This window comes from Centropristis striata, chromosome 1, assembly GCF_030273125.1.
Source record: "Centropristis striata isolate RG_2023a ecotype Rhode Island chromosome 1, C.striata_1.0, whole genome shotgun sequence".
NCBI lineage: Eukaryota > Metazoa > Chordata > Actinopteri > Perciformes > Serranidae > Centropristis > Centropristis striata.
In genome coordinates, this window is record NC_081517.1 from 18,502,768 (window position 1) to 18,526,456 (window position 23,689).

Sequence of the window (23,689 nt, forward strand, 5' to 3'; positions counted from 1 at the left end):
GTGATTTGCAGTTGAGAACTCCTTCAACACCAGCTGAGGAGTAACAGGTCACAATGACCACTGATGCAACACTGATGCCGGACACACACAATGGCAGAGTTGAACGGAGGATAGAGCCGTCCGTGTGTCTGTGTGCTTCCGTTCTGGCAGGTGTGTAAAGCCTCGTCTTTTTGGAAATGAGTGAGTAACGTTAATGTTACTGTGTGGATATTGGAGTCCATTAGTTTTGCATGTGTACAATGTGGGAGCCTGACAAATCCTTTTATATCAGAGAGTGTGCATGTGTGGGTGTGTGTGTTTATTTGTCTGGGATCACACATAGCTTTCAGACATGTTTATCTTCAACATTAGTGTGTGTCCGAGAGTGTGTACGTGTGTGTACTTCGGAGTGTGAAATCCCATTAAGCGTGTTAAAACCCTCTTTGGCCTACTGCCTGCACAGAGGGAGAGAGGCTACACACACACGCGCACACACACACACACACACACACAGTTATCACACCTGTGTACGTGTTTGTTTTTCTGTGTAGGCCTATGTGTGTGTGTGTGTGTGTGTGTGTGAGAGAGAGAGAGCATCTGCGTGTATCAGCTTTTGGAGAAGTGCTTTGTCAGGTGATGGTGGTAATTTTCTGATGTACTCTTCACACCATCAACACTGTCGTCTGCCTCACACCTGACACAGAGTTAACCCCTTTACTTCATCTTACCAACCCAGTCTTTACTGCGCCAGCAAAGTATTTATAGAGTTTTCAGCGTTTGTTTTCAATAAGTAGTTTGCTACTTTACTCAATTAAATAGATTTTGCATTAAACAAAACTCAAATAAAACTCGTGCAGACATCCACCAAGGCCATGTCCTATCTCGACAAGAGATGTGTTATTTGCAATGTTGACAAAATAATCTGTGTATGTGATTCGGATCTACTCGGATCTACTAATGAAATGGGTTCTTCCTTTCTTCCATACTACACCCGTCCACCAAATTTCATTAAAATCAGGCCACTAGTTTTTCCATAATCCTGCTGACAAACAGACAAGCAAACAAACTAAAAAAACATGACCTAAAAACTGAAAACATGACCTCTTTGAATCAATACATTTGCAAATTACACTGTCGCCCATAAAGTTGGAATAAAATATATTTTTTTACCTCTTTCCATTAAATGATTGTGAGAATGTGATTAATTATTGATAGATAGTGTATTTCTTCTCAAAACTGTATTAATCAATCTCTTCCAAACATATCACAATGAATCCACAATTAACAGAGCATTGTGTCTGAAAACAAAATTATTCCAACTTTATGGGCGACCGATTATATGTTTTGGTCTTATTTTGTCTTTAAAAAAAAATTTTTTTGGATTCCAACTTTAGAATGCAATATAATAACAATAAGAGGTACTAAACAGGGAATACATAAATAAAATATAAAATAATGTAAATATGTCATTAATTGTTCAAATAAATGAAAAAAATGATTTTTTAAATAATAATTTAAATTTTAAATGTATAATACCATCATAAGTGAATGTATTATTATTGTTAGTTAATATATTAATATCATTGTTATTATAATTATTATTCAATTTTGATTTAATTTGCCCACATAAATAAAATACCTTAGGGATGACACTATTTTTGGCAAACAGTATGTGGACCACACACACAACCTGTATTTGATTTATGTAGACATTAATGCCCCTCTGGGAAGCAAAATCCCACTGCTTTTCTTGGCACGACCCGCTCTGTGGAGCATTTATGTGCCAGGTGTCTGTGTTTGCACGAGGCAACAAACCTGATTTTTCTGGTCCTATCCCTTTACTATTATGTATCCTGACCTTAGCTACTCAAGGTTAACACCAAACCTAAATCAACTGGGCTGCTGTGCAGGGCCGGTCTTGCCAAGGGAAGCAGTGGGATATCACAACAGCCTACATCCGGTGAGTCAGACCAAGTGTTTGTATTATTTGGATGGTGTTGAGGTCAGGGCTCTGTAGAAATCAGTCAAGTTCTTTAACACCGAGCTCGAAGAATGCATTTCTTTCTAGATGTTCCTCTGCACACTGCAGCCTTGACTTGTTCAAAAAATCCTAAAGATGAATATACACAGGGTGTAAACCACAGCTTGGCTCCTCTTAATAAGTCATGAGCTTCCCAGAAAACACGATGTTTGAAATTTAGGGCGTCTCAGGATATTGACAAACTTGCATGAGGCTGATTCATCACTACTGACTTCAGTACAGATACGAGCATGCACAAGATTCGTATCATCACCATCAAACTTCTCTCATTTTAACTGAAATTTAGAAAAAACAAACTTTCCTAGTCCTACTATGTCTGCTCACCAAAGCACCACAAATCATTTTTATGCTTTGTGATTGCTTCTGTTTGTGTGTTGTTGTAGGCTGGTTTGTTGCAGTGGTGGAAAAAGTTTTCAGATTCCTTACATAATTAAAATAACTAATACTTGCTTAAGTAAAAGTACAAAAGTATCAGCATCAAAATGTACTTAAAGTATCAAAAGTAAAAATACTCTTTATGCAGAATGGCCCAACTCAGATTGGTTTATATATTTTAAATATATTAGAGTATTATTATTATTGATGCATTTATGCAAGCGTTTTAATGCAATAATGATATAGGGATCATTTTAACTATTTAATATACTGTTATGAGGTTTAATTTAAAAAAAAAAAATCTAATCACGTAAAATTGGTCATGTTTTTATGTTAAATCTCCTAAAAAGCAACTAAAGCTGTCAGCTAAATGTAGTGGAGTATAAGTATAAAGTTACATAGAATATAAATACTCAAGTAAAGTACACATACCTCAAAATAGTACTGAAGTACAGTACTTGAGTAAATGTACTTAGTTACATTCCACCACTGGTTTGTTGACACCTGACCCCAGCTGGTGATGTCTTAATTGTACTGATTACTTGTACTTATATGTGTTAAGTAACTTTAACTGTTGTGATGAGATTTGATCCCATGTTGGCAGCCTGGCGTCCTGTTTTTGATTTATTTAATTTGTTCTTTGACCTACTGGTGTTATACTGTGATGCTTGGTTTTGATAGTGTGCATGTGGATTATTAACTGTGTATTATACATCAGATGTGCTTACATAAAACAAGTAGGCCTAGATGTTTGCAGCTTTGAATGTTTCTTTGGAACAAGAGACAGTCAGTTCTTTCTTTGAGGCATGCACAAGCACACACTCCTCCAAAAAATGTAATTCCCCAGCAACCCTTCTTGATGAGTGAATAATTTTAAAGAATATTCTTCGTCTTTTAAAATTTCTCCCTGTAATCTTAGCTTTCTTTTTATATACTACAAATACTCGACTCTGAACACAAGGCCTGGAAATGAAATTATCTGGAAAAGGGAAATCACATTCAAAACCAACTGGGTGCTATTATGTAACACGCTGTAGCATTAAGATATGCTTTAATTTTAACCAAAATCACAAACCAACGAAAACAGCCCTTGACTACAAGTGCATTAAAGTACTTATCTTTAACCATAATAGGATGAGCAGATGGACGATGCCATATTTCTCTGCCGATGGCTGCCAGTCATTTAACCACTGAGCCCAACATGGACCAAAACTGGCGCTGGATTTGCAGTGGCAATTATGACATTGATTTCCTGACAGTTCTGATTAATAAATGTGGTTGATTCGAATAGATTTTGTAAGTGCAACTGAATGTGGATAGAAGAATAATTTAATCAAAATGAAGGTAGAAAGAATCCAAAGTAAAAGAGAATTCATTCAAACAAATCTAAAATGTAATGTAATCTAATCAGAGTTCTCTATTATAAACCCTAAGGTCAATACCTGAATATTAAGGAATTCATATACATTTTGAATAAAAACACATCATCACGCTTGATCAGTAAAGTTAATATAGTGTCTTTATAGGAGAAGCCTGAGGGTTGACACCAGCAACAATAATAATAATTATAATGTTATAAATAGTAATAATAATAATAATAATATTGATTTATATAGTGATTTTAATGGTACTCAAAGTCAACTTACACAATACTTGAAACAAATAGATACAAAATACAGAGAAGAAAAACAGAAATGAGAGTTTAAGAGTTCAGGTTTGGCGGTGGGAGTCAGGTCTTGTGAGTTTTGAGTCTGAATTGCAATTGTGGACGGAGTTCCAGAGGGTTGGGGCAGAAGTGGAAAAGGCTCTGTCGCCAACAGAGAACAAAAATATGGACATCACCATATGCGAGGCCAGGGGTCAGTAACCTGCAGCTCCGGGGCCACATGAGGCTACTCAGGCCGTCTTCAGTGGCTCCATGTGGCTGTGAGAAAAAAAGATACCAAATCAAATGGTTATTTTTTTACATTTTGATTTTCATTTTTCATTGGTGTAGGCCCAAAGCAATTTGTATTGTACAATTGTAAATATGTGTATCTTATATTTTTATTACTGGTTCAGTTCCAAGGACTAACAGTTCAAGGACTGAAATTTGAACGCACACTTCAAGTGCAATTTATAGACTGATACAAAGTAAACACTGGGAAACCATACATAGCTGGTCCTTGGAATCCTTGTAAACAGCAGTAAACAAAACAATCTCATCTCAAGATTCAGCTACTTTTCATTTGTCCAGAAAAGCTTCAGAATGGACCTTGAGTCGAGTGTTTAGTGACCTACATGACGTACAATACGTAGTATATCAAAATTATTCTAGCACACTCGAGACTCCATCCCTACTAGCTGCAATTTGTATTATTTGAGTTTTAATTTGACCATAAAAAGCCCAACAACAAGGATCATAAAAAAGATTATCTGACATATTTCCACTCTGGCCCTCGCTCTCATTTTCTCGGCTCTCTTTCATGTCGCTCTGACTCTTTCCACCGTTGCTGCTGCTGCTGCTGCTTCCCATCTTTTCTCTGTCCCCCGCTCTCTCTTCTTTTTCCTTTCTCCTCTCTGAATACTAAACGCATTACGTAACCATACATTGCTTCGCCACAGAGGATCATCCATGGCATCTCACATGTTCACTTCTCTCTGCAGGGGAGTGACAAGCGGAGCACCGCAGGGCCGATGGAGGAGATTTATATCAGCAGTGTCTATTATTCTGGCATAACCCTCCCCTCCTGGCTGCAAAGACAGAGACAGAGATAGACAGACAGACAGTGAGAGACACTGCTTTAGAAAGAAGACAGAAGACAGATGAGGCAGAGATGTTCTACCGTGATGAGAAAATAAAAGAGCTTGTATGAATAACATTTTTATTTTCCTATTTTGTCCCAGTTGCCATCCACTACAACAACAGCAGTGAACGTCTCTCTCTCTCTCTCTCTCTGTCAACACCAGTCTGGGTAGCAGGCAGTGGAATATTTCTATAATAGAAATGTCCGTCACGCTCCGTGTTTCCATATCTCTTATAGAAATGTCCATCACGCCGAGTCTGGACGTCAGCTCAACCCCCAAAACTCTGCCACCCCTCAGCCCCGCCTCCTCTAAAACCCCAGAGGCGGAGGAAGGGGGGTGGGGGGGGGCAGAGGAGAGATGGAGGCTTTCTCTACCCATCAGGGATGTGTGATGTTGTGTGATGTTGAAGCCTTATTTCCGTAAAAGTCAATCACTCTGATAGAGGTGGGGGTGAGCTGGGAGGAGAGAGTGGGTGTTGTAAAACGGACGAGAGAGGATGGGTGAGACTCGGAGTCAAAACAAATTACATTCTCGTGGATGTCTTTGAATCGTGCGGACGGCAGACAGACGTACTCTCGCTCCGTGTCTCGTCATGAGAGGTGTAGTTGTACTTCCCTCTGAGCGAGCTGCTTTTTGATCCGACTCTCTTCTTTCACTCCCGTACCTCCTCTCGCTCTACTCTCTCTTTCCTCTTCACTTCTTCCTGCTTTGCAATCTTATCTAATCCACATGACTCGCTTTCATCGATTGCACAAATCTCATGTGTCATTTATGCCCCGTAAAGTGTGTGTGTGTGAGACTGCGTGTATGCATATACACCAGGGGGCCGAGTAGTTTTGTACTGCCCAGAACACTCTGTGTAATACTGTTTGATGTGATGTCCCAAGACACCGAGAAAAGATTTATTCTTCACAAGCTTGTCCACAGTTTGACATCTTTGCGTCCTGGGGAATCAATAAGCTTCATAGTTAAAAGAGAGTCAAAGGGAACTCTTTCTTTCTTTCCTTCTTTCTATCTGTCTTTTTTTAGTTTAATCTATATTTAACGAGGTTACACCTACTGAGATCCAAACTCTGCAAGGGAGACCTCACCAACAAGGCGGAAACATACTGTAGACCAGGTTTTGAATAAATAATAAGGTTCTGGGGGACAGACAGACAGAAAGACTGAGAGACAGAGGCCTAGCATAAAAAAAATAACAAAAACCAACTTATTCAGAGCAATGACAACTCACATGAATTCATCTCGCACAGCTCCAGAGAAGTCTTTGAACTCCGGCAGAGAAATGAGTTTCTGAATTTTCAAGCTTTTAAGCAGACAAATTTACACGATGAACTCAAAGCATCATAAAGACTGTCTTGCACATCTCTGTCAGGGCTTGAGGCAACAAAGGGAAACACTGTACACTACTCACGTCCATATTTCTCTGTTACATAAATACCTAAATTATTTGGAGCAATCCTAAAATAGCCCTGTAAATCAACATAGAGCATTAAGATAAGTTGTGTATGGCAGCGTTTGCAGAGCAGCCGGAGAGTGTTTCAAAGTAAAATCAAGAACTTTGCACTCAGAAGCATGGAAAACATTAAAGTTATGCTGAAATTGGAATTCTCTACAGTTCTTGTAAAAGGAAATATAACTAAAGTTATACTTTAGACTAACTTGGACACACAGTATTTGGTGAACGTTTCTTATTGGCATTGTATGACTGACATTTAAGGGCCAGAGGCGTGTAGATTGTAGAGCATGTCTTAACCTTGTATAGCCTACAAATGTTAATAGGAGACAGTTGTTCCCCTTTTTAACAAGCCTGCTGTTAGTGATTTAAGATATCTGTCTCTTTACAGTTCAACAATAAACCTTTAAAAGACTCCTCGTGCTATAACTGTAGTCTGCATTTAACAAAGAAGGTGGAAAAATGCTGAAAATGACCTTCTTTCAATCCCGTCTCCTGAAATTCCCATACAACAAATCTGCATTCTCACCAGGAAGTATGTAAGCAGAAGTAAGTTAGCATGTTATCGGCCTGGGCTAACGTCTCAAACTCAATGAGGATTTTGAATCTGTTGGTGGTTAGAAGCATGAAATATGGTCTGTGGTTAACACGAGCTGAAGAGATGTCTGTGACATGAAACGCGTTAGTAAATACCTCCACTTGTGAATTCTGAAGTTTTTACGTGTCCTTAAAAAGGCAGCTGCTAATAAGTGGCTAAATGAGACTACAGTGGTTGTTGGGGACATTAAACATCATCACACTAGACACGAACAGGAACTCTCTCACAAGTCTGCCTCAAAGCCTCTAGTCGTGTTTTTCAGTGCTCTTGCAAACTCTTGTAGATTGTAGACTAGGTTATTAAACAAGTTATGGAGTAGTTCCCTATAGCATAACATTAGCTTATTACTTCTGTCAGCTGCATTAACACTATAAACATTATAAAAGTGATGGTCATTTGTGATAATCATCCTACTGCTGAACAAAACGTGTAAGCATCAGGAACGTGTGTTTGCCACAGAGCTTATTTTCTGCAATGATACAAAATCCAATGCAAAAATCCCATAGGTGAATTCTCTATAGTACCCATGGCGATGCTAACTTCCAGGTTGGCAAAAAAAATATGTCATTTCATTTGCTCTCTATTGCATTTCAAAGGGAAATGTGTTTTCTCCTGGATTACTGTGGCAGTTTTTAACATGCAGTTAATGTTGGAGCAAAACCATTCTGTTCGGTATTGGCAACAAAACTACTTGGTTATGTTTAAGAAAACATCATAGCTTGGGGAAAAAATAAGTATGTTATGTAACTTGTATCAGCAAAATAACTAATCCGCTTTCAAACGGACACAAACTCTGGGTGAAAGAAACTCCTGGGTTTGTTTGACCCATCCATCCATCCCCAATTACCTCCCTATGCTGCCCCTAACTATAAACATATTTGATGTCAAAAACATCAAAAATAAACATAATCCATGAGAAAATATGTTACCCCTGAAAGGATGTTGTGTGAGATCGTAATGTTTAGGAGTTCGCTAACAGTAATTACAAACATTGCATTTCCTTTGGATGCTTCTCAATAAAAAAAATACTCACACATTTTGCTACATGAATGCTTTGTAAGTGAATCACCAGCAGCAGGAAATGTTGGCTTTGCATTAACAGTAACTCAGTTCAGCTCTGACTGTGTAAAAAGAGTGGAGAATAAACATCGAGGCTGGTATCTGAGAAATAATTGTACTTGATTAGATGCATTCATCGTTTCGTCTGAAGTTAGCGTAAGACTGTCAGACTCCTTTAATACTACTGAGTGGTTATTGCATGAAAATACAGACTTTAAATGTTTTCAGAAATTGGATTTGAGTTCATTAACAGTTTAAGGATTATAACATCAATTCATTGCCCATAGTAAACAGAAGCTGCCTTTATCTTTTTCATTATTCTCTGGGACTTTTGTTAACATCCACATCATGCTTTCATTTGTTTTCCTGGTTTTCTTTCACCTTTATCATCATTTTTAGTACTGGCACAGTGTGTAACATCCAGCTACACACTGAGATTGTGAACTGTGTGTTTCTGCGTGTGTGTTTCTGGTTCTTTGTCATGTATGTGTGTATATTAATGTGTGCCTGTTATTAATGTCTCCATATTTCTGCCCCGCTTACAACCTGCCCAGGAGTATAACCCATCTCGTAAGTGCTGTTCATTAGTCACATGAATGAAAAAAAAAGAGTGCCTTGCAGTTGTTTGCCTCCGACAACAGCCAAGTTGCAGCTTTCATGACTCTCCAGACTCATTAGTAGCCATGACAGTAGACCATGCTTCTGCCACAAGAAGCTGCAAATTCTACAAATGCTACAAACAGTAGATCTGTGCAATCCCCACACTTTCAAGGTGGACACCCAAGATTAATGTCGACAATTCAGTATCTGAGTAAATGTGAAATATGGTCACAATCTTCCCTTCCCTTCCTGAGTTATGGTGTTGTATAACGACCAGAAAAGTGTTGAAGCTGAACATTATGATGTCACACTGGAGTCGACCTTTGATCTTTTTGGATATAAAATGTCATCACATCATTATTTTATCCTATTAGACATTTGTGTGATTTCTATTTTTATAATGAGCAAATTCATTCTGGCCAAAAATTTATTTTGTGAGGTTATGTGACCTTTAACCTCTGTGGGTTTGTGTAGGTGGTATTCATGTGGGAACAAAAATCAATTTCAGTTTAACCCATTTAGGCCTAAAACGCCTGGAAAAAATGCCTGGAAAACCTCTGGGCAATTTTGAAAGAATCCCCTAAAACCTGAAGTTTTTTCTGGAAATTCAACAGAAGATTTTTCAGCCTCTGTAGCAGATAGAAATTAAATTCAAAAAGTATTTGCGAGCTTACACCTGTGGCTTTCATTTATTCGTCCAAACCTTCAATAAATCTTTTTTTAAAAATCAACAAACTCAGCAAATAGAGGAAAAAAAGGCCTTTTCGCCTTTTATTGAACAGGAGAGTTGAAAGAGACAGAGAATGGCAGTGAAATGCGACACACTCCTGCATGTATTCTGATGCAGTTCATTGGCCAAGAGACCAAAATTAGGTGGAAAAACTACAAATACTACAAATTGACGTATCTGCTTTCTCGGCCTTAATGGTAGAATAACGCAACAGCGCTCCCGGTTTCAATGGTAGAAATACGGTAATGCTTAAATGGGTTAAAAGAATAATTCAGCTCTGGTTTTATTTTCGTTCCAGTAATAACATTTTGCAGTCAACATTACCTGTTGAGATCTAATAATAGAGTGGAAAGTTTGACTCACTTTTAGAGCCAGCCCCAAGTGGCCATTAGAGGAACTGCAGTTATTGACACTTCCACGTTTTCAGCCCTGGAGGTTGCCGCTTGGGTTTTACAGGGAGTTATGTGCTGTGTTATTTCTCACTTGGCAGCGTCCACCGAAATGAACAGCTTAGAGAGTGCATACCTTACCTAAAGATGCACAATCCTCTAATTTTAGTATTTCAATAAAAGAACATTTTAATAGGCAAATCAGCTTCAGTATCTGCATCAAATTACACTCACACTTCATTGGCAAACACTGAATACATGCACTAGATTTGATTCATTCAAGTAACAACAGTTTTTAAAAAAAATAAACTACAGGATCTTTTGCAAAATGTTAACAACTTTTCTTTGGCGCATGGCCTAACCTTGAACCAGATGCAACTGGAATCTGTTAAGTACCTCTATCAAACAAACAGGACTGAAAATGTAGCGGTCTTGGCAGGGTTAGAAAGAAGAGCTTTAACCTTCCTCTACAGGATACAACATCTTTATTGTATTTCTAAAGCTCTCCTCTACTCTCTGACTCATTGTGAGGATATTTTTTCTGGCTGCTGTTGTTGTTGGATACTTCTATGACACAAAGAGGTCTGAGAGGAGAAGTGAGCATCAGAAATACAGTGAAAAATATGTTGTTTTCATTGTGAAAGCCTAAAAGTTATGTCTGTTTCGATTTCAAATATTTGTGTTAACTTGCCTCATATGCTGCTGTTCGTTTCTCTCAGATGAGCAGCTGGCCTGCTGAGATTATGATCAGTGAGTGTATGAAGATATTCAGCCACGAAGCTTTTAAGATTCATTTAATCAAAGGACATTGGGCTTTTTGTTTTTTGTCTTGCAAGTTTGGCTGCTTGCTTGACTATGTGTGCATGTGAGTGTGTGTGTAGATGTACTGAATAAAACAGGGGTGTAATACATAAAAACACACTCCTGCAGAGTGGCTCGGTGCCCTCAGTGGTGTGTGGGAAAGGTGACACACTGCTGTCTGTTTGTGTGCATCAGTGTCACCAAGCCCCCGTTCTTCACACTCTCCAGGCTTTTTTTCACGTACATTTTTCCCCCCCAAAAAATCACAATATATCCTCAAACTAGCACGACCACGACAACATAACTGTCACCCTCTCTGTAAAGCAAAGTTAAAGTCCACCTCAGTCTCCCTCCATATGACGATTTGTACCCTATAAATCTTTGAGTCTGACACGACTGGAAAGTGAGCCGGTCATGATGCTGAGTGCTGGAATATTCCAGCAGCGTGTGTGTGTGTGTGTGTGTGTGTGCGCGCTGAGAGAGCGTGAGCATGGTCGGGGGAAGGCGATGAATGATGCAAAATGGAAAAGAGGCCGACAGATTCTTAACAGTTCCTCCATGTTAGCTACTACAAGTGTATTTACTACAAAAGGAGGTCAAGTGCAAACCAGTAACTGCTACTGTATCTATTTCTGCTCTCCGCTGCCCCGCACTCCTGTTCTGTCTTCTGGCCTTTCAGCCGACATCACTTACCTCGGTGCAAAAACAGGTCAGGCAGAAATCAGCCGTCTTTGCATGTTAACTAAATTGTTTGGTCTCACCGCCTGCTCTGCATCCTCACTCGACCCCCACGTTCTCCGCTCTCAACAGTTTGTTTACCCTAGCTTAACCCTTGGTCAGCAGAATGGACATATCCTGTGCATATGTGTGTTTGTTTGTTTGTGTGTGCGTGTAGCTGGCAGCACTTCTTACCCTTTCTCTGGTGTCCTAACTGGGTAGTTTGTCTCATGCTATGTGGGAGGAAGTCTCACCATCAATTATAGATTGTGCTGACTGGATGGAAAAGCCTCTTGCTTTTGCGTATACACCTCCAAAGGCTCACATAAGCCAGTGTGCATGTATGACGTTTATATAGAGTGCCATAGAAGTCAGAGCTTTCAATTTCTGTTCCAGAGGGGAGAAAACCTCTTTCAGATCACCAAGAACACATATTATTAAAAATCCAGCACCTCAACAATATCGTGCATGATTTACTCCATCCGTCTAGACAGGGGTGGCGCATTTTTCAAAAACAAGTAATATTGTTACCTGATAAATTTTCAAAACTCTATTTCCCACAAGACTGTTGCAGATTAAATGTCAGCAGGTTGACAGACTGAGACCAGAGTGACAAGCGATGAGAATAAACGAGGAGGGGAGAGCAATCTCACAAAATTTGGTTTTGATATGATGCAAAGTAATAGCACAACCAGAGTCATCAATACCAATAGTTTGTTTTGTTATTAAAAGTGTCTACTGAGTTATTGTGTAGAGGAAAGTCATGTTTTATGATTTATGAGGTGAATTTATCATTAAAAGGCTTCTGAATGCATCTTCATTACCATCAAATGAATTGCCGAACAATGAGTATTTCTTTTTACCATTCTCCGTTAATAACTGGATCAAATGCGCATTAAAACACAGGACAGATTTAAGTGATAAACAATATTATTGTTATTTTTGTCATGCATACAACAGCTGCAGATATACCTTGCACTAAGGGGAGAGCTCATGAGCCTAATATGTGAATCTAATGGAGCATTTTGTTTCTTTGGTTAACAGTCCAATTGATGCTTGTATTAATACTAAACAGAAATATTGATAGTATCAATACAGGTACAGGTAATACAAGGTACAAAACTGCTCAACTCTGCTGGCTACTAGTGTCAACTGTCAACTCTTGGCTGGAGTAATAAAATCAATACAGCATAGTCTTGTAATATTTTGTGTTGCAATATTGGGCACAGAGTCTTGTTATTTTATTAGATACATTATTAAAGCATGACCGATACTGTAATTTTGGGGCTGATATCAATTTTAAGGAGTAAAACATTCAGATATCGATATATACACATACACAAATAACATTGCTGTTACACTTATTTATATTATGTTATGTATAGTCAGAATGGGATAAGTAGTTTAAGTTTGCCATAATGTTACTTTTCTTGATGCTAGCTGTGTTTTGCTGCAGTGATTTTGAGCTCTTGCTTTTTTGTCCCTTATGTTGAATGACATTATAGAGATGACATCACTAAGAGCAGCTTTTTGTCTTTCATTCTGTGCTGCTTGTAAATTGGATCATGCTCCACTGGACGAGCGTGTTTTTCTGCATTAAATTCTATAATAAAAAAACAACAATAAAACATTTTTGGGAATAATAACTTAATATCTGTGATATGCCAATATCAGCCGATAATTGGTCAGATAATTGGTTATGTTGCAAATACAAATTTACAAGTTTTGGTACTAGAATATAACAATAAATTGATTTTTTTTTTCTACTAGATGATGCTGAGTTGAAATGTTCTTCCAATTTAACAGTAATTTACCTTTTTAGTTCTGCAGTTGCTGGAGGGGCTGCATGGCCTTTTTTGTACAAGTTGTGTTGTTGAAAATACCCAAACGGTAGTCCACAAACTTGCATTCACTTAATTTGGATTCTGTAGACAGTTTGTGATACAGTTTGTCAGGTACATGCAGCATTTTTGACAGGTTTTTATGACAGTGTTTGTCAGTCTGTCTGTCTGATTGACAATCCAATTTTGCTGCAATAAAAATGACTGAAGTGTGATGAACAGACTGAAAACTTTATTGTCTTAGCTAAATTACATGTTGACAAAGATGTCATTTTGGGACATTATATGTAGTTGAAAAAAGTTCATAAACTGTGATATATATTTTTGCACTGTGACTTAAAAATCGTCATAATATCATATTGTGGTGCTTCAGGTGATTCCTGAAATATCTGAACTACTATTGGATGGATTTGCATAAAATAGTGTATGTTCCCCTCAGAAAGAATTTATAATAACTTTTGTAATCCCTTTTTTTCCCCATCTAGTGCCACCAGTGGCCACCAAAATTTCAGTTTGTCACTTTAGTTTATGAACAAATGACAAAATGAATGACTTTCTCATCAGCCTCAGCTATATGCTTTTCCTTTTTTAGAGCGGATTAGCAAATGTCAGCATGCTACACAAAACGAGATAGTGAACATTATACATCAAAACACCAGCACAGGGCCTCTTGTCTTGTTCAGACAGCAGAGATTAGAGCTGGGAAGCTGCACAGATAATAGAAGAGAGTGTTGGTCAACATGATGAAAAATGGAGCAAGTTGTAATGACGTACAGCACATCATCATTATCTTATAATATGCGTAGTAAACCTTTTTTCTTAAGAGAGAGAAAGATCAGAGGAAGCTCATTCAGAGATAACAATGAGTCATGGTAGCTGGTGGAACAGCGGCTCACCAGGATATTACGTCAGGACTTTTTGCTCTCTACAAGGACACAAGAAAGTTCACAGAAGCTTTGTGCCATTCTTAAAAAAGCATTGCTCTCCTGCTCAGATTAGAGGTGACACATCAGCACCTCTCTGCCTCACTATTCATCTGTAATCAATAAGGAGGGAACAGCTGCCAAAAGATGCTTCAGAGGAAGGTCGGACCTTTCGCTCCTTCCCACTCCTTCTTCTACCCCTCCATAATGTCACATCCTGTTTGTTGCTCTTACAGCTGAGAAACAGGCTCTCAAAGAGAAGAGGGAGCCACTATTCTCGCAAACTCCCCAGACAGAGAGCCACTCTACAGCCCTCTCTCTTCCCAGCCTCCTCTTTTTCTCACAGAATCACTGCCTCTTTCTCTCCTTACCGCCTTATCCCTCCTCTCTGCCTCACTCTTTGCTCCATCTCGCCATCTCGCTCCCCTCCCCCAAACATCTCTCCTCTTGCACCCACTTCTTCATCCTCCTCTTCACCTGCCACTCCACGGCTCTTTGCGAGCCTCTTTCTTTTTTACCGCCTCCCTCGGTTTCTCCTGTTCCATCAGACATCAGCTGTTTTTTTTTTCACAGGAAGTGCTTTATTTAGAGCAGATTAATTAATTAGATGCAGTATCACAGTAAGGGCCATTCTTAGCCCAGGTCTATCAAAGCCCCGAGGCTAATGGTGTGGCAGCAAATGTGTGTATTCTTAAGATTTGCAGGTACTTCTTGTGTATCAGCACCAATGTGCGCTAATTGGACTTGTCAAAAAGCTTTTTTGAGTATAGAAAATGTGTGTGTGCATGCATAAATGTGTGTGTTTGTGCAAGAGTGTTATATAAGAAGAAATAACTACCTCTATCTCATCATGCTGGTAACGGGTTGTGTTTGTTGGTATAAATCACTGTGTTTCATTAGCGATTCTTTCCTAACACCCTCCTCCCATCTCTCTCTCTCTCTCTCTCTCTCTCTCTCTCTCTCTCTCTCTCTTTCTCTCTCTCTTTCCCTCCAGGGACGAGTTCTCACACCAAGTGCAGAGCAGCCAGCAATGGGGAAGAAAGAAAAGAGGTGCTTGTCCAATCAGAGATGCAGAAGGCCACAGAAGACATGAGTACCAGCCAATCTGGCACCAGGACCACTTCCTCTTGCCAATTTACACATCACAAATCAAATGCGACCCCCTAATTAAGCAATTGATACAGTTTACCTAGACACGCATACTGCCAATGAAGTGATACATCCCCTTCCTGTGCTCTACTTTGATAAATCCTTCATTCCCAACAGAGGTTTATATAACTCAAAGTTTAATTATAAGAAAAAGCTAAAGGAAAAATACACTTTACCATGCTGTGACTACACTTCAAGCAGTAAAGACACAAATCTGACATAAAAAAAAGACAACACCAAGTGGCCACGCAGTGAGATATTACATTACAAAAAAGGCCTCAGTCCCTTTGAAATGGCGCCAGCCTGCATGAATAAATGTTAGATGGCAAGCATCTCTGCTCGGCTTTCTCCAATGGATATTGTGACGACATCCCAAATGGCCCAGAGGACGGGACAGGGACGGCAGAGACATAACGTGACAGGAGGTTCCTCATCAGTGGTGCTGTCCACAGCCAGCTCCTTCCTCTGTTGGCTCGCCCTGCTGTCAATAATGCGGCTGCCAATGGTAACAGCTGACTGCTGGCTTATTGAAGGCGAGAAAGGCTTTGTGTGGCTGGCTATCTGCAGCATGAACCAGCCGCCTTATGAGGCCATCCCCTCACACATTAACAGGTGAGGACACTGTGCGATCAAAGAGTTTTGTCTGTGTTATTTTTGCCTCTTTGTCAAACATCTACAGCCGTCACTCTTCTTCTCTCAACAGCACTATTGTGGATCTGAGGCTGAATGAGAACAAGATACGGTCGGTGCATTATTCTTCACTCAGTCGCTTTGGCAACCTCACCTATCTGAACCTCACCAAGAATGATATCAGCTATGTGGAAGACGGAGCATTCTCAGCACAATTCAACCTGCAGGTAAGCAACAACATATTGCACTCTTATCAGGTGTAATGTGTCAATATCTGGATTTGTGATAAAGGGAAAACCTCATTGGGTTTTCTTACTCTTGTGATAAAAAAAAAATGATCTGAAGCTTATTTTCAAGGCTGTTATATGAACAGTTTCAAATAATAAATATAGGAACTTCTGATCAATTTCAGGCTTATAACATCAACTTCTGGTTTAACTTCTGCAGCTCGCCTGCGTCCTTGGCTGACTTTTCATCTTTCAGCGGCTGTAAACGATTTTTATCTAGTCTTTCCACAGTGATATTATGAAACTATGACCTGATGAATTCATTAGTCAACCATGTCTGGCTAGATTGGGAAGTGGGTGAAACAAATGCTCCGAAGTTGAAAAACTGACATGGCCATTTTCAAAGATGTATGACCAGAACGACTTTACAAATAGTGCTAAGCTGCATCTCCAATTAATCTTCAGGTTCCCAGCTTTCAGATGGTGTTCACCTCTTTCATGTGACATCTACTGCTGACCTGCTATCTCCCCCTAAAGAAACCCTATCCTCCACCCCCAATTCTCTTTAAAAGGGGTTGGTACGCTAAGGGTTACAATTAGCTCCAGTTTAATCAGCTTCTGCAGGCTATAAAGCCAATTATGTAATCCATTTAGATAAATATATAATTAATGCTGGGTCCCCAACCTCAACACTTCTTTGATACTGGCAGAAATGCATCTGTACAGTAGCAGAGTTTCACAATCTATCAAGTATATTGTATCAAATAGCAGCTCAGATTCATAATTTTGTTTACTCGTACTTTAATGAAATATTTAGATTTTCACATTGAGCTTTATTAAGTCAAATTTCTCATCCAGCTGTTTATGCTTAGACAACATTTCATATCCGAGAACTTGGTTTCTTTAGGGAAAAGGGGGAAAGTGGGTTTGTTAAAATAAGGTATAATTTTGCATTCATAAATTCTTCATAATGAGCACTATCACTTTTGATATTAAAGTACACTTAGCTGATAAATATTCTAAATGAAGGACTTTTAACTGTAATCAAGCAGAGTATTTCCACACTGTGGTTTTGCTCCTTTTCCTTTAGTAAAAAGGATATAAAGTCCAGAATTATACACACAGATGGACACACAGACACACAAAAAGACGACGTCCGCTCATTATGGCTTCCAGAAACATTCAGGCAAAAGTGTTTTCACCAAACTGAGCTGAATGCAGCCATAATGAGCTGGCATGCTTACACATCTACCCCAGCTGCTGGATCTTTGCCAGGAGGTAAAATGTGAACAAGAAAGATCTTAGTAAATTGAGCACAGCATAGAGGCTTAGATCACCATGTGAAACACGAATTGTACTGAACCGTCGTCTGTTTGTTCTGCATGTTTCCAGCTTGTAGTGTGTGATGCTTGGCGCTGGCCGGCTATTCAGAGATTAGAATAATCCCACTTGTCTTTGTCTCCCCAGGTTCTCCAGATGGGTTTTAACAAGTTGAGGAACCTGACAGAGGGGATGCTGCGAGGTCTGGGCAAGCTGCAGTACCTCTACCTGCAGGCCAACCTCATCGAGACTGTTACACCCAACACCTTCTGGGAATGCCCCAATATAGAGAATATAGACCTCTCCATGAACAGGTAACAACAAGGGTCCATGTGTGCGTCAGTAGCCATCTTTCCATTAAAGTTCAATTGAATTTTGAAGTGAAATTTTGAAATGTCGCAATAAAGAAAATGCAAATTACGGACATTTCCATCAAGTGTTTTAGAGCAAATTAACAAAGCTGCATAAACATACTTTGGTCAGAAGATGGCAGTGTAATGTATTGCTGTAGGATAATCTGTCAGTAAACAGTAGAAGAGATTGAGCAAGAGAGATAAAATAATACAGAAAAACAGGTTGTTAATCTGACAAATTTGGCCACCCAAGAGAGAAAATTTGTCATCAGGAATTGGATTCAATCGAGCAATTTATAATTGTTCTTTCATGTCAGCTCGTCTTAACCAGCTTGACTTTTATTTGCATTTTCAAAAGTTTAATCGAACTTTGTTGTTTCCATCAAGATAATTTCATGCAAATCTTCAAAATTTGCATATAAATGAGTTGATGGAAACGTGACTAATGAGAAAGAGAAAACATATTAGTTGATTTATCAATTTGATAACTCAAGAAAAGAATTTGCAGCAAAATTGACGTTTGATTAAAAAGGATATATCATTAAAAAGTCACTTTTTCAGTGCTTGTGCACATACATTTGGGTATCTGAAGTGCATAACAAACCACAAACTGTGAAATAAGACAACCAAGTCAGTGTTTGGTGGGCTGCTAGATCAGAAAATAAGCCCTTCAGATTTGGCTCCATGTCCTATGTCACATGCAGGCCCAACTAGAGAAGTACCTTTGCAAAGATGCACCATGTTTGTTTTTTATTTCAAGCCAATCAGAGCAGACTGGGCTTGTTGGGAGGGGGCTTAAAGACACAAGTACTTAACTACAAGTTGGAGAAAAATAAAAAATTTTGTGTGCATGTTTTTTTAAACATTAAAGCATGCAAACATAAACCCAAAATACAAGTATGAAACAGTAAACAATATCACCGTTAAATCTTCAATGTGAGGATTCGCTGATTTTCTTTTTTATCACTAAGAATAGAACAAATGTGGGTTTTTAATTATTAGTTGGACAAAACAAACAATTTGGAAATGCTGCCTTGGGCTCTGTGAAACTGAAAGAAAGGTAAATTAATTTCAAAACTGAAAAAGGCTGCTTGGGATCTCACTGGTCTGTCTGGGTTCATCACCTGTTGTTCATTGTTAAGTGATGCTAACTGGGCTCAGCGAGAAAACAAGGTTAAACATTTTTTAATCAAACATTTTCCTGTTTACGAAGATAGCCCCCAAAAATCAGAGCTCAAGGGCTTCTTTCTAAATTCACCAATTCGCACTGAATGTTTTGCAGAACATTCGGGATAACAGTTTCTCTCACTGACAGTATCCTGTTTATGTGGGATTAACTGTCTTGTTCTTGCTATCACTACTGTAACTGGAATTGATCTCTTGACTTATACGTAAAAGCAACAGCAGTAGTTTAACTGCTCTTAGGGCTTGTTGAAAGGTATTTTGGGAAATGTTTTAGACCAGAAACTAAAGTAGGAGAAGACTGAGAAACAAGTGTATTTAAAGGGGAAGCCTGCAGATTTTACACATCAAAGTCTTGAGGAATGCTGCTGCTTATGTGGAAAAAAATTCAGCAAATATAAAGCTCTGGAGGGAGCTGTGCAAAGTCTGATCAACTGCCCCAAGTGATGTCACATGAGAGGTGTAAAGTCTACATTTTAAAAATGAAAAAGTCAGTGGGTGTGGAGTTGTAAGGAAGTGAGCTCACCAGACCTCTGTAGTCCTCTGCTCATCTCTCCTCCAGGCTGTAGCGTAACACCCAAATCTCTGACTGAACTGCTGCTGAGAGATGCATTGTGGGTAATTTAGGAGCCAGGTTTTGTAAACGGAGGATTATAAATGTACCTTTCTTTTTTTCACACTGTCCATCTGTGCAATGCTAAATGGGTGTAGCACTTTCAGCTAATTTTATGCTTAAATTTAAATTTATGATTTTCCCTTTGCCTCTTTTCAGGATCCAGGTGCTGGATGGCAGTTTGTTCTCTGGACTCTCTAAGCTGACCACTTGTGAACTTTACACCAACCCGTTCAACTGCTCCTGCGAGCTGCTGGGTTTCCTGCGCTGGCTCTCAGCCTTCCCCAACAGGACCAGTGAGAGGATGGTGTGCGACTCCCCTCAAGGGTTCTTCGGCTACAACCTCCTGAGCCAGAATCCCCGCATGCCCACCCAGCGGAACGCTCTGCACGTGCTCAGTCTCGTATGCACAGACGACGGCGTGACGCCCTTCGACGTCATCGGCCCACCTGACTCCACCACCCTGCCTCCGGATTTTGCCTCTCCATGCGGATTGGACGATTGTGCTTCCGGGACGCCTCCCGATGAGGAAATCAGCTTGAGCCCCATTTTCTCAGATGCCAGTCCGATCATGACGCTAAAGCAGGTGTTGCATTCGAGCGCCATTATCCAGGTTCAGATTCCTCATCCGTACAGGAAAATGTACATCCTGGTGCTTTATAACAACAGCTTCTTCACAGATATCCAGAATCTGAAAAATCAAAGGGAAGATATTGAGCTCAAGAACCTGAAACCCAACACTGACTACACATACTGTGTCGCTTCTATACGAAACTCCCTGCGCTTCAACCACACCTGTCTGACCATCTCCACCGGCCGCCGGACCGGAGTTGGAAGGATAGCCAATCAGTCGTCAGCCACCCACTACATCATGACTATACTGGGCTGCTTGTTTGGCATGCTACTCTTCCTTGGCCTGGTTGTCCACTGTTTGAGGAAGAAGAAGATCATGCAGGAGAAAGAGAGGAAAATGAGCAGGATCCAGAGGACTCTGATAGAGCTCAAGTATGGTGGTGAGGGGGATATAGAAGGAGGGAGTGGAGGATCTGTTTCCCAGAAGCTTGGTGCTGGGGACAGTCTGTCCAGAATGCCCTACCTTCCTCAGGGAGGCGAGATAGATCCATACAAGCTGCAGGAGGTGATAGAGACACCGGTGCACAAGCCTGCTAAACTTAACTACATGGAGGTGAGAGGGTCCGGCATTGAAAGGGAGAGAGAACGAGAGCGAGAACGAGAAAGAGAAATGTCGCCGCAAGCGAATCCCCAGGGCTCAGTAGCAGAGATCTCAACCATTGCGAAAGAAGTGGATAAAGTTAACCAGATCATTAACAACTGTATAGATGCTCTCAAATCTGAGTCTACCTCCTTTCAACAGGGGATGAAATCCCCCTCTTCTGCAGGCGGAGGGGCTGTGTCTACTGCAGAGCCTCAGCTGGTGCTTCTCTCTGAGCAGGGAGAGAGAGAAAGAGCGGGCGAGTTCCTCTCCCCGGTGTATAAAGGAGGAAGAGGAGGAAGAGAAGAGAGGGGGAGAAGCTATCATCATTCTCTGCAGCGACACCACAGCATGGAGGCACCTCCGACCTCTAAAAGGCCCAGCACCTCCTCCTCTCCTGGTTCTGCCCGGAGCCCTCGCTCATTCCGCTCGGAGGGAGGCTACCACTCGTCAGAGACCCGTTACATCGAGAGGACCTCGCCCGGAGAGAGAGGAGAAAGGGGAGGGGGAGGAGAGCCCATTCGCACAGTCACCCCGGCAGCGGCTATCTTACGAGCTGAAGCCCAGAGAATCCGCCAGTACAATGAACACCGCCACTCCTACCCCGGCTCCCAGCAGCACCTCCAGGAGCTGCAGCACCACCCCCAGATCCTGCAGGAGCTCCACCACCACCCAGGGGGCCGTAAGCCCTCCATGTTGGACCCCCTCACCCTCAGCAGGCAGGCCAAGCAGCGGGAGCTTGCCTACTCCCAGCTTTCGCCACACTACCCGCTCTCGCCCCAGTACCACAACCTCAGCTACTGCTCCAGCCCAGAGGAAGACGAGGAGGACGAAGGGCTCCTCTGCACCCCAACCCTGGGGCTGTGGGAGAGGTTCAAACTGCACCGCAAGAGGCACCGGCAGGCGTCCATGGAGGACGAGGGATACGTGGCAGCCGGACATGCGCTGAGGCGAAAGGTTCAGTTCGCCAAGGATGAGGATCTTCACGACATACTGGACTACTGGAAGGGCGTGTCGGCCCAGCAGAAGACCTGATCCCACATCCGGAGACCCCAAACACTTTGAAGATGGAGAATAACAAGACCGCACTCATGACATATTGATACAGATCGACTGATACAAAAATGACCTGTAAATACACACAAACACACACAACTTACAGGATCTACAGAATCAAACTACACACACCTATATACAAACACACACTTTACACAAACCAAGCCTTTGCTTCTGAGAACATGGAGGACCAAACTAATATATTATATTGAACAACAAAAATCATAACTTATAGAGAGACTGAGTTACTTTTTGTAATGTAATTAACATTATAGCTCAGAATTATGTAGCTATTTGTACTAAGTTTTGAATGAAGAAAAAAAAAATCAACATTAAGAGCAGAAACCTTAAATGTTGCCAGGTGACCCATCCTGAACGGCTTGGCTTATGATCTGCCTCGAGCCTGACGATCCTCAGATCTGATCACGGCAGACTAACCTCACCAATTCTTCTCACCGCGGCGGATTGATCCAGATTTTGCTTGTTTTCGCATCGCGCCCTGCGTTGCTGCTTCGGAAAAAGGACATTTTGAAAGATTTTGCGGTGAAGATTTAAAACATAAAAGTGAAAAATTCCGGATGGGTCTCCAGGCAACAGTAATATTCAACTGTGCTGAGAATGAGTAGGTAGCTCTCACCAGAGAGTGAGTATAATGTGCCAAATCAACCAAGGGGGAAAGTAGAGCCCTACTGTGTACCAACTTCTCCTCGCCACTGTTTTTATATACAGAATTTAAAAATCCTAGAATGATATGTTATTACTATTAATTATTCTTATTACATTACTGGTCTTATTATTATTCCTATGCTCCTCATCATTAATATCCTATTATTTGAATATGGCATGGCTCTGTCGTGTGACTGTGTTTTGACTGTTTTGAACCTCTCAGCTGAGAAGTGCACACCAACAGACACAAACAGTACGATGGACGAGACATTTGAGTTCTTCTTTTCTACCAAGAGGAATGTGCTCTCTGCTGAGCCCAAAAAACAAGCCCGTCTTTTCTCTTGGTGAACCCCCGCTACACCTGCTCCTCATCCTCCTAAAGAGGGAACGCTGTACAGATGAGAGAGAGAAGTTCTATATTTGCAACAGAGGTGACTGTTTTGTTTGTACAACATGGTTTTGAAATCTTTCAGACTTTTCAGAAGCCAGAATCCCAAGTTAGTTACCTACCTGCTCACTTACAATGGTACGTTTTTGATTTTGAAATCGAACTAAAAATTCTAATCTTCAAATGAATGTCTTCAATTCCCACAGGGGAAACATATCTGCACTGTTCAAAATCAAAAAACGACTCTTAGGAAAAGACCTAAAACTCTCAGCTTCTTTCCCGATACACTGTAGCTCCACTGTGTTTTATCAACAATCCTTTTCTTTTTCTCTCCTCCCATCTCCCAGGTTTTTACTTGTTATGTTTTGGATTCCTCTGGTTCCACTGTGGTGCCATTGTGCCAACTTGATAAATCACAAAGAAGTATTTGAAATGATTTTAAATACTACTATTTAAAGACCTCGTCTCCTTCACATCGATACACATCAGTTTGCCAAACAGAACAACAATTTGCACAAAACGATTCACCCCCATTGGCTCACTGCTCCCCTTCTACCCTCCAATCATTTCTAAGACCAAAGTACTGTGGTAGTAAA

General features: G+C 40.5%; 1 protein-coding gene across 1 annotated transcript in view; it reads left to right on the forward strand.

The window, feature by feature from the left end:
- The window catches only part of LOC131971945 (protein ELFN1-like), a 150,080-nt gene extending 127,282 nt beyond the window's left edge, over positions 1–22,798 (forward strand). Inside the window, exons 3-6 of the mRNA XM_059333638.1 lie at positions 15,291–16,057; positions 16,149–16,302; positions 17,770–17,936; positions 19,930–22,798. Of these exons, the coding sequence (XP_059189621.1) occupies positions 15,768–16,057; positions 16,149–16,302; positions 17,770–17,936; positions 19,930–22,018 (2,700 nt within the window). The 5' untranslated portion in view covers positions 15,291–15,767 and the 3' untranslated portion in view covers positions 22,019–22,798. The remainder of the gene's footprint in view (positions 1–15,290; positions 16,058–16,148; positions 16,303–17,769; positions 17,937–19,929) is intronic.
- The last annotated feature ends 891 nt before the right edge of the window (positions 22,799–23,689 follow it).